At 45.0% G+C, this 16,004-nt stretch overlaps 1 protein-coding gene across 1 annotated transcript in view; it reads left to right on the forward strand.

The window, feature by feature from the left end:
* XPNPEP1 (X-prolyl aminopeptidase 1) overlaps positions 1 to 15,287 on the forward strand; it is a 62,106-nt gene extending 46,819 nt beyond the window's left edge. The window contains exons 16-21 of the mRNA XM_060241699.1: positions 2,055 to 2,115; positions 9,758 to 9,827; positions 10,483 to 10,656; positions 12,174 to 12,250; positions 13,216 to 13,314; positions 14,140 to 15,287. Coding sequence (XP_060097682.1) covers positions 2,055 to 2,115; positions 9,758 to 9,827; positions 10,483 to 10,656; positions 12,174 to 12,250; positions 13,216 to 13,314; positions 14,140 to 14,268 — 610 coding nt within the window. The 3' untranslated portion in view covers positions 14,269 to 15,287. The remainder of the gene's footprint in view (positions 1 to 2,054; positions 2,116 to 9,757; positions 9,828 to 10,482; positions 10,657 to 12,173; positions 12,251 to 13,215; positions 13,315 to 14,139) is intronic.
* The last annotated feature ends 717 nt before the right edge of the window (positions 15,288 to 16,004 follow it).

Below are 16,004 nucleotides of genomic sequence, written 5' to 3' on the forward strand. Positions count from 1 at the left end.
CAATCTTGGTACCCAGCTCTGCAAAACACTTTCCATTCTATTGCCACTGAAATAAGCAGCAGTTCTGCTTACTTTAGATTTTGCTCTGAATTCTCTTCTTAGTCCTCCAGTAAAATTTGAGACATCAGAATTAGCCTGTTTACCTGACTCTTAGCTTTACTAGCGTGAGAATTTTTCAAAGTTGTCTCAGTTCCTGAGGTTTAGGTAGATATATTAACTTTTTGGGGAAATTGCTTACTGTTCATTTGTTTAAATGAATGGTTACAGGTAGACTAAAAGCCTTTTGTTCAGTTGGGGACACGTAGCAGACCTGATTTACCCTTTGAGAGAGAACTGTCTCTTTAGAGTTTGGCGTTTCTGTTAGCCAACATTTGTAATGGGCCTCTGAACAGGAACTATGTGAACATTCTTTGATAAGGCTTTTACAAAGAGATCCTTCTTCCCAGACAGTCTAATTATCGTCTCCCTCTATGTCACAATGAGAAGCAGCCAATTGAATGAAATGAGTTAGGCATCCATGAGATTGTCCCAACTGTGGGGGGACAGCAGGGCTGAATTAGGTGACGCTACAAAATTAATTCTGGTGCATTTGGTGTCATTACTGGGACTTTTTACAGGAAGGACTTTGGGCATAACCCACGTGGGAAATTCTCATGCTCCTGCTTGGGTCTGCTTTGTATTTGTGGAGCATGTAGAGAATATCCAAGGGATCCTAGTTTCTTTATTTCATGTTTCTGAAAAAAATAATAATCATGGAGATTTCCACGGATCTTGTAGTTCATTCAGATGTTTGAATAAAGGTGCCCTTACTGTAATTTGAAAAGGTTTCCTGGCTCATCAAGCTTAGCCTATTATCCAGGCAGAAATCATAGCAGGCTGATAAAGAGTTGCAAAGCAGTGTTGTGGAAACTAGATAGATAGGTTAAGGAATGTTCTCAAAAGGAGATAAAAATAGATAAAGCCAATTTAGCTGGTTAAAATCGTATATATACTGTGCAATGGTTAAAAAAGTTTTGCATGAAGAAAAGTGTAATTTTGTGGCCTGCTGTCTGGTCTGGTTAGTGGGGGGTGGGTGGAAGAGGGGTTATGTAGGGGAACTGAAGTTCCCTTCCTAATTAACCATGCCTGTCCATCCTGTGGCTTCTACATTTTCACCAAACTTGACACCAAACATTGACACCAAACTTGTCTTGGCAGCTTGATTTCAAGCTGTCTTGGCAGTTTTGGGTCTTAAGTTCTGTGTAGCTTGTACAGTATTGCAGAATTCACAAAGCCCTGATTTTGTTAGGCCAATGGAATTTGCTTCAGTAGTTTTGGTTGACTTGACATTGAAGTTCATTCTTGGTACCAAATTAATTATCTTTTTTTCTGAAAAATGAGGTCCCAACACATTGGGTCCAGTACAAAGACTGAACTTTGTGTAGCCATTGAGCCAGCAGAGAGGTGAAGATTACTGAGCACAGTCCTTCACACTTTCCTCTGGAACAACAGATTGCAGATAGCCATCCAGATTGGAATGTTCCACCTGCAGAGAGCAGGGGGAGGGGGGGCAAGGGACACCTGTGTTAGAAAAGCCAGAGGGATTCAGAATAGAATAGAAGCTTTTCATCTGAACTGCAGTGACAGGTTTTGTTTCCCACTTCAAGTGGCCTTGCAGTCTCTGAAGATTTACTAGACTGTGCATTTACTGTGCAGATCAAGTGCAGAAGGAGAGTCAGGCTTTTGAGACTTCCAAAAATGTGAATATTAGTTAGTAAAATATTATTAATATTTAGCAATTTTTGTTATCCTACCCTTCTGCTTTGGCAAAGGAAATGATCCCCAGTATCACAACAGATGCTCAGCACTTCAGGAGATTATGTGAATATTACAAGACCAGCACTGAGCTTTTAGAGTCTTATTTGTTCCATAACACAAATTCATTATTTCCTGCTTTCTTGAGGCTTACATTGTTATGAATAACTATAGTATTAAATTTTCTCCCTGCCCCCCCCCCCCCTTTTGATATTTCTGACTCTCCTTTGTTGCTAATGTTTTGCTTTCTTTTCTGGAAGAGATGGAACTACAGATGTGACAAGGACAATGCATTTTGGCACCCCATCAACTTACGAAAAGGTATGTAAGAATTCTGTTTTCTTTGCTAACTTGACATCCTGTTGTTGCCTTGCAGAGATCGGCTTTTGAAATAATTATAATAGGCAAGTCTTTTTGCAGATCTCAGTTATTACATTGGGCTGACTGGAATTGGGTATCCCCATAGTCGCCAAGCTACCTCTTCAAAACTACAGAGAGCATTGTGTCTGTCTGCCCTTGAGCACCAGAAATATTCATCTATTACCAGCTATTGCTTTTAAATTGTCACTGTACTTCTATATGTATTGAGTTTTATATAGGGACTTGACAGAAACTGTATTTCTTACATTTCATGGCTGTGGAGAAACGCCATTTTTGGCAGGGGTCAGTAAATCCCTCAGCCGGATTTGTAGCCTTCCCCTCACTCCCCCCCTCCCTTCCAGAGCCAAACCAACAACGCTAGGGGGAAAATCTCCTAGAGAGGCAGGAAGTGCTGTTGTTCCTTGCATGTGTTAGGCAGGAAGAGAAGCCAGATTTGAACTGGGGCTCGAGCGAGCATGTGGTGAGCAATGGAGGCTCCTGCCTGTGGGGGAGGCCTGCTCAGGAAAATGAGGCCTCCAGGCAGTAAGACAAAGTAAGTCATTCAAAAAGGGCAGGGCATGTCTAGATCAGGGCCAACCGGATGCGTTTATAATCAACTTTTCTTTGTTATGCTGTTTGCTGAGCTGTGCTGTGCTGTGCTAATTTTGTAAATGCAACTGTTTTTGTTTTCCTATCTTTTTCTCTTTTTAAATAAATATATTTTTACTGTTTAAATGCTGGCAGTCAATCTCTGTACCACCTAGATCCCCATACCGCTTTAGACCACGCTGTTTTTGAGAAGGGGGCCCCGAGGAAGGGGGAAGGCATGAAGTTGGATAAGGTGCCAATCCTCCAGGGGTGCCCCAAAGAAGCGCTGAGGTCTCTGTGAAACCCAAGTGCAGGGTGGCAGAGGACCTGGAGGCCTAGCCTCATAGCTGGAGAGGGGGATTGGGAGTCCTGTTCCTCTCAATCTGAACCCCGGGACTGAGCAGGTGGTGGCAGCGAGCCCAAGGGGCAGGAGGAGAAATAGCTCCCTCCAGGAGTTGGCGACTCCATAGGGAGCTGACGGGACCAGGTCTGAAGGCAGAATCGGGCCGGTTCCGCCACACTTGGCGGCAGCGGTGGGATAAGAACAAACAGAGAACTTGATTGGCCAGGCTCAGTGCGCTCAGCCTGGAAGAAGTTGACAGGATCCTCCTATCTGCACGCCCGACAACTTGTAAATTGGACCCATGCCCCTCTTGGCTTATTAAGACCTGCCAGAGGGAGCTAAGATATCCTATAAGGGATATCATAAATAGATCCCTACTGGAGGGGCGTTTTCCATCAGCGCTTAAGGAGGCGGTGGTCCGTCCCCTCTTGAAGAAAACAACATTAGATCCGGCCGAATTGGCACACTATCGGCCGGTCTCGAATTTGCCCTTTTTGGGCAAACTTATTGAGAGGGCAGTGGCGTTGCAGCTACAGAGTTTCCTGGAGGATGCTTCTGTCCTTGACCCCTACCAATCTGGCTTCCGCCCGGGCCATGGGACGGAGACGGTGCTGGTCGCCCTGGTGGATGACCTTCAGCGGCATCTGGATCAAGGCGGCTCGGCGGTGCTGATGTTGTTGGACCTATCGGCAGCGTTCGATACGGTCGACCATCGGCTTCTGGCGCGCCGCCTTGCCGACGCTGGGATTCAGGGGCTGGCCTTGCAATGGCTTTCCTCTTTCCTTGATGGTCGGGGACAAAGGGTGGCGATTGGGGAGGAACTGTCCCAGAGACACACGCTTGACTGCGGCGTGCCTCAAGGGGCGGTACTTTCCCCGATGTTATTTAACATCTATATGCGCCCCCTTGCCCAGATTGCCCGAAGGTATGGGCTGGGTTGTCACCAATATGCGGATGACACCCAGCTCTATCTGCTTATGGACGGCCGGCCCGCCTGCGTCCCAGAAAATCTGGACCGGGCGTTACAGGCAGTGGCTAGGTGGCTTAGGCTGAGCGGGCTGAAGCTGAACCCAGCGAAGACAGAGGTCCTTTGCTTGGGTCGCTGCGGCCCGGGAAGGGAAATCCCCCTGCCAGTTTTTGACGGCGCGCCGCTGACAGCGTCGGGCAGGGTCAGGAGCCTGGGGGTGCTATTGGAGCCTTCTCTGACGATGGAGGCTCAGATAGCAGCCACTGCCAAATCCGCTTTTTTTCACCTTAGGCGGGCGAGACAGTTGGCCCCCTTCCTGGAGCGCGACGACCTAGCAACAGTGATTCATGCTACGGTCACCTCGAGGTTGGACTACTGTAATGCCCTCTACATGGGGCTACCCTTGTGCCGGACCCGGAAACTGCAGTTGGTGCAGAACGCTGCTGCCCGGCTGTTATTAGGGCTCCCAAGATGGGAGCACATTCGGCCGGGGCTCCGGGATCTGCACTGGCTGCCAGTAACATTCCGAGTCCAGTACAAGGTGTTGGTCATTACCTTTAAAGCCCTGTATGGCCTAGGACCTGCCTACCTGAGGGACCGTCTCTCCCCACACGTTCCCCAGAGAGTACTACGTTCCGGCTCACAAAATCTGCTGGTAGTCCCTGGGCCAAAGGAGGCCCGCCTAAAATCCACCAGGGATCGGGCCTTCTCAACAGCGGCACCTTACTGGTGGAACCAGCTGCCGGAGGAGGTGCGGGCCCTGCGGGACCTAGGGCAGTTCCGCAGGGCCTGCAAGACAGCCCTCTTCCGGCAGGCCTATAACACCTAACTGATACTTTGGATGGAACATCTTTGGATGGAACAAAATGCTCTTATAGACCGCTGGCTTTATTTAATCTTGTTTTATTAACTATGCTTTTATTGTATCTGTAAATGTTTTAAATGGAATTGTATGAATCATTATGTTGTGAGCCGCCCTGAGACACTTCGGTGAGAAGGGCGGGATATAAGTTCATTAAATAAATAAATAAAATAATAAATAAATTTTTGGGTTTTGATACGTGCAAGCACCCAGAAGAAGCAACAGCGGTTTTGTTTTATTTTCGGGTCAACTGGAGTAGGGAAAGTTTAGCTAGTTAGGATGGAGCGTGCTAAGATGCGGGAAATCCTGAAGATGACAAAGCCACAGCTCCAGGAAGAGTGTGCAAAGCACAAGCTGGAGTGTGACAACATGACTGTAGTAGATATGAAAGACCTCCTTTTGGAGTATCATCAGCATGCAGGGGCACTTGCAAAAGTGGCCCCCACCCAGTCAGAAGTAATCTTGCAGCTACAGTTGGAACTGGCAAGAATACGTACCGAGGCGTACCAAATCCGCAGACGGGAGGAAAGAGAGAAAGCTGAGATCCTCAGACAGGAGGAACGAGAGAGAGAGGAAAGACAAAGAGAGAGGGAGCTGAGACGAGCTGAGATCCGCAGACAGGAAGAAAGAGAGAAAGCTGAAATCTACCGACGGGAGCAGGAAGAGCAACGTCGCCATGAGCTTGAGGTGCTACGTCTGGAAGCTGAGCTAAGCGGAACGATCAAAGTCACCCCCAAAGACTTTGCAGTGTACAAGGAGGGAGAAGACCCCTCCACATACCTCTCCAACTTTGAGAGGGCAGCCAAACAGTGGGGGATTGCAGAGGAGGACTATATGTCTTACCTCTGTAGCAACCTGACTGGAGAACTTTCAGCCATCTATTACAGCATGCCTGTGGAAGATGGGGGGATAACTTTTGCGGCCTATAAAGCCACTGTATTTAAAAGGTTTAAACTGGGGCCAGACCACTCCCGAAAGCAGTTCGGGGGTTTGGCTCCACAAGAAGGTAAATCCTATTCTGAATGTGGGGTAATGAAGGAACAAACAGTTCCAGTGTTATTGGGCCGGGATTTGTTGGTTGGCCAGTACTCTATCAATGCTGTAACCAGCAGCCAAACCCTCAGGGGAAGGTGGGGGGAGGAAGGCAACTTTAGGGAAGCCACCTCACCACCAACCAGGGAGGGGGAGGACCAGCCTATCTCAAGCCCTGGAGGAGGGTGTTCCCAAGGGGAAGAGGGGTGTAGCTTTCCCCAAGTGCAGCAAGAGGCTGTGGATGTTCCTAGCGAGGAAGGGAACCTGTCTAGCGTAAAGGATGTGCAAGCTGAAGAGACCGAGGTGGAGAGTGGAGATTTCACAGGAGGTTCTGAGAGCAGCAAGGCTAATGTGGGCTCAGAGGAGCACATAGCTGAAGGCTTGGGGGAACGGGAGCGGTTCCAGGAGGGGGTCCGGAGCGGCCTTAGGTTGGAACCGGTTCACCAAGTAGCTGTGGATCAGGAAGTGGGATCGTCCGAGACGCTCTCAAAACAGGTCGTCTTGAAGAGAGGCAGACAGGAGTCCTGGGAAGCTGTGGGACCTTCCAGGCAGGAAGGGGGTCAGCTGGGTAGTGCTGAAACACCAACCGAGGGGACTGAGAACCCAAGCCAAACCCTCAGGGGAAGGTGGGGGGAGGAAGGCAACTTTAGGGAAGCCACCTCACCACCAACCAGGGAGGGGGAGGACCAGCCTGTCTCAAGCCCTGCAGGAGGGTGTGCCCAATGGGAAGAGGGGTGTCAATTTCCGCAAGGGCAGCAGGATGCTGTGGAGCCTTCCAGGCAGGGAGGAGCTCAGTTGGCTGACACTGAAAAAGCAACTGAGGGGGCGGAGAACCCAGATCAAACTTTGGCTGAGTGTTCTATAAACAGTGGGACTAGGGGTGGCTTGAAGGAACAGATGATAGGAAGTCTGGGGGAGCCAGAAATGTTCCTGTCTGAGGTTCAAAGTGACCCTAGGCTGGATCCACTGTGTGAGGTGGCAAGGGACCAGAAAGTGGAGTTCTCAGAAGTTGAGACAGGGGCTAGGGTGATGGATGTCCTGCCACTTCATACTGGTGAATGGAAAGTGGAATGGGAGGGACCCCATGTGATTGTGGATGATCTAGACGATGCTACCGGTGTGGGGGCTATGGAGAAAATGGGAAAGGCAGTTAACGTGGTGCAGGTGAATATACCACAGCCATTCTCTGCGAGGTCCATGATGTTGCCTATAGGTAGGAAGGAAGGAGACAAAAAGAAGCTGGGACAGCAATTGTTTGCAGCACCAGAGGTAGTTTTCTGGGAGGACAGAGTGGACAGAGGGAACATTCCACCAATGAGGGATAAAGAAGAGGCAACTGTGTGGGAACTGGGCAGTTTCCAACCTCATATGTGGGGCCAGGAATTTCCGCCTTTGATGGACCACTCACCCCAGCAACAGCAGCAACGGAGGGAGAGCACCAAACTCCAGAGGTGGTCCTGGGAGATGGAGGAGTACATCTTAAAGACTGGACATTCCTTCTGCATGCAGCAATGCAACGTTTTGTCCAGAAAGGACATGGACACCTAGGTTGTGGGACTTTGTGTATTATTGGAGAAATACCTGGATGTTTGTGTAATATTTTGGTTAATGGGTTTCTCCTTGTTTGATTGGATTCTGCTACGGGGTCACCTCTGTAGGAGGCAACCCCTCCGGCTCAGAATTTAAGGAGGGGGACGTGTGGAGAAACGCCATTTTTGGCAGGGGTCAGTAAATCCCTCAGCCGGATTTGTAGCCTTCCCCTCACTCCCCCCCTCCCTTCCAGAGCCAAACCAACAACGCTAGGGGGAAAATCTTCTAGAGAGGCAGGAAGTGCTGTTGTTCCTTGCATGTGTTAGGCAGGAAGAGAAGCCAGATTTGAACTGGGGCTCGAGCGAGCATGTGGTGAGCAATGGAGGCTCCTGCCTGTGGGGGAGGCCTGCTCAGGAAAATGAGGCCTCCAGGCAGTAAGACAAAGTAAGTCATTCAAAAAGGGCAGGGCATGTCTAGATCAGGGCCAACCGGATGCGTTTATAATCAACTTTTCTTTGTTATGCTGTTTGCTGAGCTGTGCTGTGCTGTGCTAATTTTGTAAATGCAACTGTTTTTGTTTTCCTATCTTTTTCTCTTTTTAAATAAATATATTTTTACTGTTTAAATGCTGGCAGTCAATCTCTGTACCACCTAGATCCCCATACCGCTTTAGACCACGCTGTTTTTGAGAAGGGGGCCCCGAGGAAGGGGGAAGGCATGAAGTTGGATAAGGTGCCAGTCCTCCAGGGGTGCCCCAAAGAAGCGCTGAGGTCTCTGTGAAACCCAAGTGCAGGGTGGCAGAGGACCTGGAGGCCTAGCCTCATAGCTGGAGAGGGGGATTGGGAGTCCTGTTCCTCTCAATCTGAACCCCGGGACTGAGCAGGTGGTGGCAGCGAGCCCAAGGGGCAGGAGGAGAAATAGCTCCCTCCAGGAGTTGGCGACTCCATAGGGAGCTGACGGGACCGGGTCTGAAGGCAGAATCGGGCCGGTTCCGCCACAATGGCGTTTTGATTTCACTTAATTTTTTTTCTTTATCTCTGTGTGTGACATCTTTCTACTGATCTTTCTCCCTATGCATCCAATGAGGTGTACTATCCATGTCATTAAATCTGTTAGTCTTCAAAGATGCACAGAGACCCCCATTTTTATTTTTGCTGCCACACACTAATGCAATTAATCCCCATTCCTGGCCGAATTTGTCATGAGAAGTGTGTCTCACTGATGAACCAAGGCTCCTTCAGTTTCCTCTCGTAATCTGCCTAATTATTATGGATGCCAGCCTCATGAGGTGTCTGCAGCTCCTTGGAGGAGGAGGGAAGTGTTAGAACAGCAGCTATCTCTAAGGCTCTGTTGAAACAGCAGTCTGGCTCAGCCAACTCAGCTGCTCCCCAGGATTCCTTTTCACCATTTCATCCTGTTGCAGCTGCGTTTTCCAAGCTTGGCCTTTGACTTCTTCATGGGGTAGTTGGAAATGCATGTTGGCAGCCTTCTGGTTTCAGTGGCTGTGCTTGCATCTGACTAGTGTGGTTATGCTGTAGAAGAATCAGCAAGTCTGTGATCGCATGATGTCTGACAGGACTGTTCCTTATTGTAATGTCTTGCAGACTTCATAGAGTGATTCATTCCTGTTATTTCTGGCAAAATAGCTCTGTAGTTATTCCCCTCTAAATTTTGGTCTGCCTAGACTAGAATATCTTCTAAAAGAAACAGGCATCAGATTTTTAGTTTAAAATATTCCTTTGATGATAAATTCAGTCTGAAGTTGTCTGAAATTCTGTTCTGAAAATGCAGCTTGAAATAACTTTTTTTAATGGTCCCTCTCATCCTCTGTTTTTGACTAGAGGAAAAATCAGCTTTTAAAAAGAAAGAGGCCTTTTTCACTAGGCTCTCTTTTCTGTTAGAGTTTCCATTTTATGCCCTTTTCAGTTGTAGGCTAAATGCACAAGCCTCAGACCTTTCTGTAAGTTGCTCTTTATTATTTTTTTTCTTCCCTCAGGGAGATGGGCTGATACACTGCTTGCCTGCACCATCAAAACAGGCTGCAATTCCAAATAATCTGGTGGATTTCAGTAGCCCAGAATTCAGTATCAGTTTAATAGACAGGATAGAAGATGAAGAAGATAGAAGATGACTAATGCCTAAGGAGACAGGGCAGGACATAAATATTTAAATAAATGACGCGAATGTTAAATGTGTTTTGCGGTGGAGTCCAAATCCTGCTGCATGTTATCAGTGCTCATCTCTACTCTGTTTTAATAACAATGTTCTGTTTTCCTTGTAGGAATGTTTCACGTATGTGTTGAAGGGTCACATTGCTGTCAGTGCAGCCATATTCCCCAATGGAACCAAAGGTTGGTTCCTCCTCCTCATATGAGATGATTGTCTAGAAGTAATGCTTTCACAGCCTCATCTCTGCACTTATCTCCTAGTCTTCTGGCAGTCACAGTTGGGCAGAAGCCTTTGGGTGTTGGCTCTGACTATTCTGCAAGTCATTGCTCTTCTTTGCAAAGGGTATGATAAGTTTCTTCTACTAGTCTCACACCAAGAAGGAGCAAAGAAAACTTCCTCACATCACAGGAATGTGTTCTAGGATCATCTGTGGACAGTTGATGGAAGAAGAAAAAGAGCCAGAGGGAAGGAGTTATGGCTACTTGGCTGTACTAGCCCAATAATGTGAATAAGAAACTCTTAAGAATACCATCTAAAACCCAGTGTTCCATAACGTAGGAACAATGTACCTATGTTTGTGTATATGAAAGAGGGACTTTGGGATAGTAATGAACAGTTTTAATCTGCCAGGATTTCTGTTGTCCCTTATATAACCTGTAACAAAACAAGCATAAAGCAAAGCACAAATCCTAAGAAGTGTTATGTAAATTTAGAAGGGTGTAACTGTATAGGATTTCATGGATGGTCTCTTTTTCATTATTTCACAGTTTTGATGTGGTGCAATAAGCTAACAAGACTACTAATATATATTGCACGTCTTCTTTCTGTAACTTGTAGGTCACCTCCTGGACTCCTTTGCCCGGTCTGCGCTGTGGGATCAAGGCTTGGATTATCTGCATGGCACAGGACATGGAGTTGGTGCATTCCTAAATGTTCATGAGGGCCCATGTGGTATTAGCTACAAGACCTTTGCTGATGAACCTCTGGAAGCTGGGATGATTGTGTCTGATGGTATTTATTCCTGTTGACTGGATTCTGGTTGGACAAGGGAAGTTGTATTAATAAGATAAGTGAACTAGTGTCAAGACCATTTGGGCCATAGTCTTCTGTCTCTTGACTCTTCTGGCGTTCAAATGTCAGACATTGTAATCCTCTTAGCTCCTTGGCTTGTTTTAGTGAGAAAAAGAATCCTAATGGTGCTGCAAGTTTCTATTAAATTTAATCTCTAATATTGATTTAAGACTTACAGAGGTTCAAACCACTTCATGTACATTATTCTGAATATTCAAGAAGCCTGTAAGAGAACCCCATATTGTTGGTTTGGGAGTGGAGCATGCATGCCAGTTTGGTGTAGTGGTTAAGTGTGCGGACTCTTATCTGGAAGAACCCAGTTTGATTCCCCACTCCTCCACTTGCAGCTCCTGGAATTGCCTTGGGTCAGCCATAGTTCTGCAAGGCCTGTAAGACGGTCCTCTTCCGGCTGGCATTTAACTGATTGGGATTTAAAAACTGTGAAGGAAGGTTGTAAGAATAGCACCAAACTGATTGACTGTTTCTCTGTTTTACTGTTTTAATTTTTGTAAATTATTTAATGTATTTTACTATTTATTAAGCCGATTGTTGAATTTTATGTTGTGAGCCGCCCTGAGCCCGCCTTGGTGGGGAGGGCGGGATATAAATCGAATGAATAAAATAAAAATAAATAGCTCTCATAGGAGTTGTCCTTGGAAGGGCAGTTGCTGTAAGAGCTCTCTCAGCCCCACCTACCTCACAGGTGTCTGTTGGTGGTGGGGGGAGGTAAAGGAGATTGTATCTGCTCTGAGATTCAGAGTATAGGATGGGATATAAATCCAATATCATCAGCATCTTCTTGTCCACTGTGTGATTTTAGTTCTGCCCTTCCTGCTATTAAAATAGTGCCTTTAACACTTGCTATCTGCCAGTACTCTTATGGCAGCATTTAACAACATTGAAAGCTAGGGTAGTGCAGTGGTTAAAGTGTGGGACTAGGAGCTGGGAGACCCAGGTTTCAATTCCTACTTTGAAATGGAAGCTTGCTGAGTGACCTTGGGCCAATCACATACTCTCAGTCTAACATAACACAGGGTTGTCATGAGGATACTGTGAAGTGAAGCAGAATGTTGTAAGCCACATTGTCTCCCCATTGGAGAGAAAAGTGAGATATAAATTAAGTAAGCCCCCTTATTAATATTGGGACTTTCATACCAGATCTCCTTTAAGCTGCTGAATTTGTGGCTAAACCATAATTTCAAATTCTTCCCATGTTCCTCTATGAAAGCAGTATGTGAATTAGACTAAAATATGAACAGTGCCAGCCTAAGAAGAGTTGCATGCACTCTTCTAAGGCCATTGAAGTCAATGATGTGTAACACTCCCTTAGGATGGCACTAGAAGTTTCCTTATCTTTTTGAACTCCACAGAGTTTTCAGGCTGCTAAGCAGAAGAGTTAGCCTTTATTATGCCAAGTATCTCTGGAAGTGTTTCCTAATGACTTTCTGTCTCTACAGAACCTGGATATTATGAGGATGGTTCTTTTGGCATCCGAATAGAAAATGTGGTTCTTGTTGTTCCTGCCAAAACAAAGGTGAGTGGTTCCTGCACAGAAGAGCAGTGTCACCTTGCTGTGCCTATGACTGCCATGCGTTTCAAATAGTTCATAAAAAGCAGAAGAATGGCAGAAATGCAGACTTCTTATCTACAACCTTTAGGAGGCTTTCTGGCCTTGGAAACCCGACATTTCCTCATTTAGGACAAGTGGGTTGTTTTACTTACTCCATGGAAATAAGAGAGTTCTTAATAGTGTGCAGGGTAGTTCACTTGCATCTAAACAGAATTTCCATGATGCAACATATTATAAGGACTATCAGGTATTTTGTTTCTTATTTTTAAAAATTATACTCCTGCTGTAGGTGTGCTTTGAAATCCTTGTCTGGGAGATGGGCTTCCCAGCTTCAGATTGGTTCAAAATGCTTGTTTTGCTTTGAAGAGGGCCTTGTGTCCTCCTCTTTAATATGTATGCTGAAGCTTCCCTGCTGCTTGTTCTCTTTCCATCATGTGAATGGTGCCCTTTAAGGCATTCTTTTTACAACATTTTCAGTTCAGTTCAGACCTTTATTGGCATGAAACAACATTTTCATGTTCATCGTTCTCTCCTGGAGAATGGCTGCTGCAAAATATGACATAGTAAGGCATCTTCACATAGGCTTACCTCATTGTGAAAATGTTATCCATGAAGTGAGCAAAAACTGAAAAGCTGACTGAAAATATGCTCTTACATTTGGTGTAATATTGCTTGGATTCTGGCATGTCATAAAATCTCTAATCTGTCTTCCATCACATGGATTTAAGCAGCTCAGAAGCTTACCAATAGTGGGGAAAGCAGTTCTGTTCTATGTGCAAAGAACAGTTCTACTTTCTGTTGACTTACAGGGAATGACTACAGTGAGGGTCTGATTACCTATCTGATTTCCTTGGTGAATACACCCTCTCTGTGGAATATGTAGAGGGAAGTTCACTTTTCCCACTGATCAGGATGCTTCTTCTCCACAGTACAACTTCAGCAACAGAGGCAGTTTGACTTTTGAACCTTTGACCCTGGTTCCGATCCAGACCAAAATGATACACACTCATTTGCTGACCCCTAAAGAGGTAAATGAGATGATTTTCAATGTACTTTGTGGTAGTGAGTCTTGAGTGAATAAAGGTTTTCAGATCTATAATGCACATTTTTTCCTCCCCACTCACTTTCATGCAGAGCAGGTCAGAATGATGATACATGTCCAAGTATTTTTTTTAATGCCATGCCTTTATCTGTTAAAAAAACCCTTGGCAGGAAGGTTGTTCAAATAGGAATTGGAGGTGGGATGTGAGATGGGAACATTTTTAAATTCATAAACATTTTAAGGAACCGTGCTTGTTTGGAATATTTTTTGCTAAGCTCTTATTTAGTGATGGATTCATAAGTTCCTGGCATCTCATTTAAAATATAAAGGACAACTCTGTAGCTGCTCCCTGATTCAGAACCAGGGAATACCAGAGAAATTTTGTGCAGTTGAAAACATACTCTACATACCTGTATAGTGCTAAGGAATGTCATATATATATATATATATATGTTTAAGTAATAGCTCTTGATTTGTTCACAGACCATTTTTCAGAGAGGCGATGAATCTGTAGCTAAAGATATGTTAAACTGTGGCCAGATAGTGTTTAGTTTTTGATTGAACACTGTTCTTGTCTGGTAACCCTGTTAGGCAAAAGGCTGATGGCCAACAGACAGTCATGCCCAAGAACAGTGGAATCTGCTTCCTCTTGAGCATCCACAGTTGACAGCTATCAACGTCTTTACAGAAGGCCATTACAAGATGCCAAATGCCCCTTTCCTCTTAAATGGCATTCATGATGGCTAGAGATCAAGATGTATTATCCTGCATCCTTTCCTGGTAAACATATTCCTTTCCCCCCCTCTTCTAGTGCAACTGGGTGAATGACTACCACAAAAAATGCAGAGAGGTGATTGGGGCGGAACTCGAACGACAAGGACGACATGAAGCTCTCCAGTGGCTCATTAGGGAAACAGAACCAATCTCCAAAACTCACTAACAGCAGTGATCTTTTTCTTTTCAAAAAGAAATTCTTTTTAAAAATTGAGAACATGGAAATAGTTCAGATTTACAGTGATATGGGCGGTGCCACCATGCCTTGGGCTAGGACGAAAAATATGCTGCTTTCATAATGATCAGGACAGATTGGAGAGAGCAGGCCATGCATGTGCAAAAGGGACTTGTTTTCTGGAGGCTTTTCATCTCTCATATTCCTTTTTCTTGGTATTGAACAGAAATAAAATCAGAGCTATGAAACCTACGTCTTTATAGAAAGAATAGGTCAGTGACATACAGCACAAAACTTGGACTGGATTCATATCTGCTGGGTTTCATTTTCCATGCTATCTTCAAGCCCCTGAAGTTGACAAAACTGCTTGGGGGATGAGAACACACTTTGAGATAATTTTGTTATCTGTACTACTTTGCACAGAATAAGGAGAACATTATTATCCATTTGTATTAGCTCCAGGATTTCTGATAACCATCACAATAACAATGTGTGAAAAGGTGAAAAGCCTAACTTTATTGTATTCCCATCTTTTTAATAAAAATAGAGCAAGGGGCAAGTTCACACATGTGAGTTCTGAAGAGTGACTGCAGTATTCCATAAAAGAACTTCCATTATCAGTTTCATATAATCTCAACTCATGGCGACTCTCCGTGAATGCACTTGAAAAGTTCAGTTATATGATGCTGCGTGATTGTCCACAGAGTGACATGCCTGCATATGTAGACCAGCATGGACCAACAAAATGTGTAGATCACTTCCTGGATCTCTGTGCACCAGTCATTAATATTTGTATTGTATGGAGTGTACCTAATCTCATAATACCTTTTGGAACAACCCCCCCCCCCTTCCCAAGTGTGCTTTAAACTGTCAAGGCTGTGGATTTCCTAAAATGTGTATTCAGGTGTCAGGAAAGGAAGTGGCTTTGAATGAGTGAACCTTTTAAACAGCTAAAGCTGTGTCTTTGCTTTGCCTACAGTAAATAAACAGGAGATACAAGTGCCAATAAACATTACACTTCTTTACTACTTTACTTAACCCTTCATCATCTGTGATGAGTTGTGATTGGAGTAAATCATAGGTTTCTATACAGTTTGGCTGTAAAGTTAGAGGGGTCTGGGGGCAAGAGCTCATTAATGTGTTTATTACACATTGTGTTGTATAGCAGCTTATTTCTTGTGAGAAGTAAAATCACTGAATGCACAGCTGTAACTTTAGCGTCTTACCCAGCATGGAACAGCAGAGCTATACATATGTATTGTATATAATGACCCCTAATTAATGTGCAAGCTTGGAGGGGGACAGAAAAGAGGTTCCTGTCAACATCCATCAGTTTATTTAAAACATTTCAAGTTGGCCTGTCCACCCAAATAGGGTCCCCAAGGCAGAAAATGGACTTTAGCTTCTTCATAATAAGGTTTGTACATAGCTGTCTACTGTTGAACTGTGCCTTTGTCCATTTTGGAATAAAGAATTCAACCCTGCACCCCATTTCTTTCTGCTAATAATCAATTCAGTGTGCGCATAAAGAGTGCTAGAAGTACTACTGCTATCCCTGAATCAGACCATATGATTTCTAATTATTTTGCCATTTTAGGAAGTAATAGTACTACAGTTGGATTAGTGTCATCTTTTCCAGCTTAGAAAAACCCAAGCAGAGCTGGCTAAAGCTGTTTTGTCTAGGTAAGTGAAAATTTTGCTGCTGACCTCAGCCTTTCCCTAGATAG

The sequence above is a fragment of the Heteronotia binoei genome, chromosome 6, assembly GCF_032191835.1.
Source record: "Heteronotia binoei isolate CCM8104 ecotype False Entrance Well chromosome 6, APGP_CSIRO_Hbin_v1, whole genome shotgun sequence".
NCBI lineage: Eukaryota > Metazoa > Chordata > Lepidosauria > Squamata > Gekkonidae > Heteronotia > Heteronotia binoei.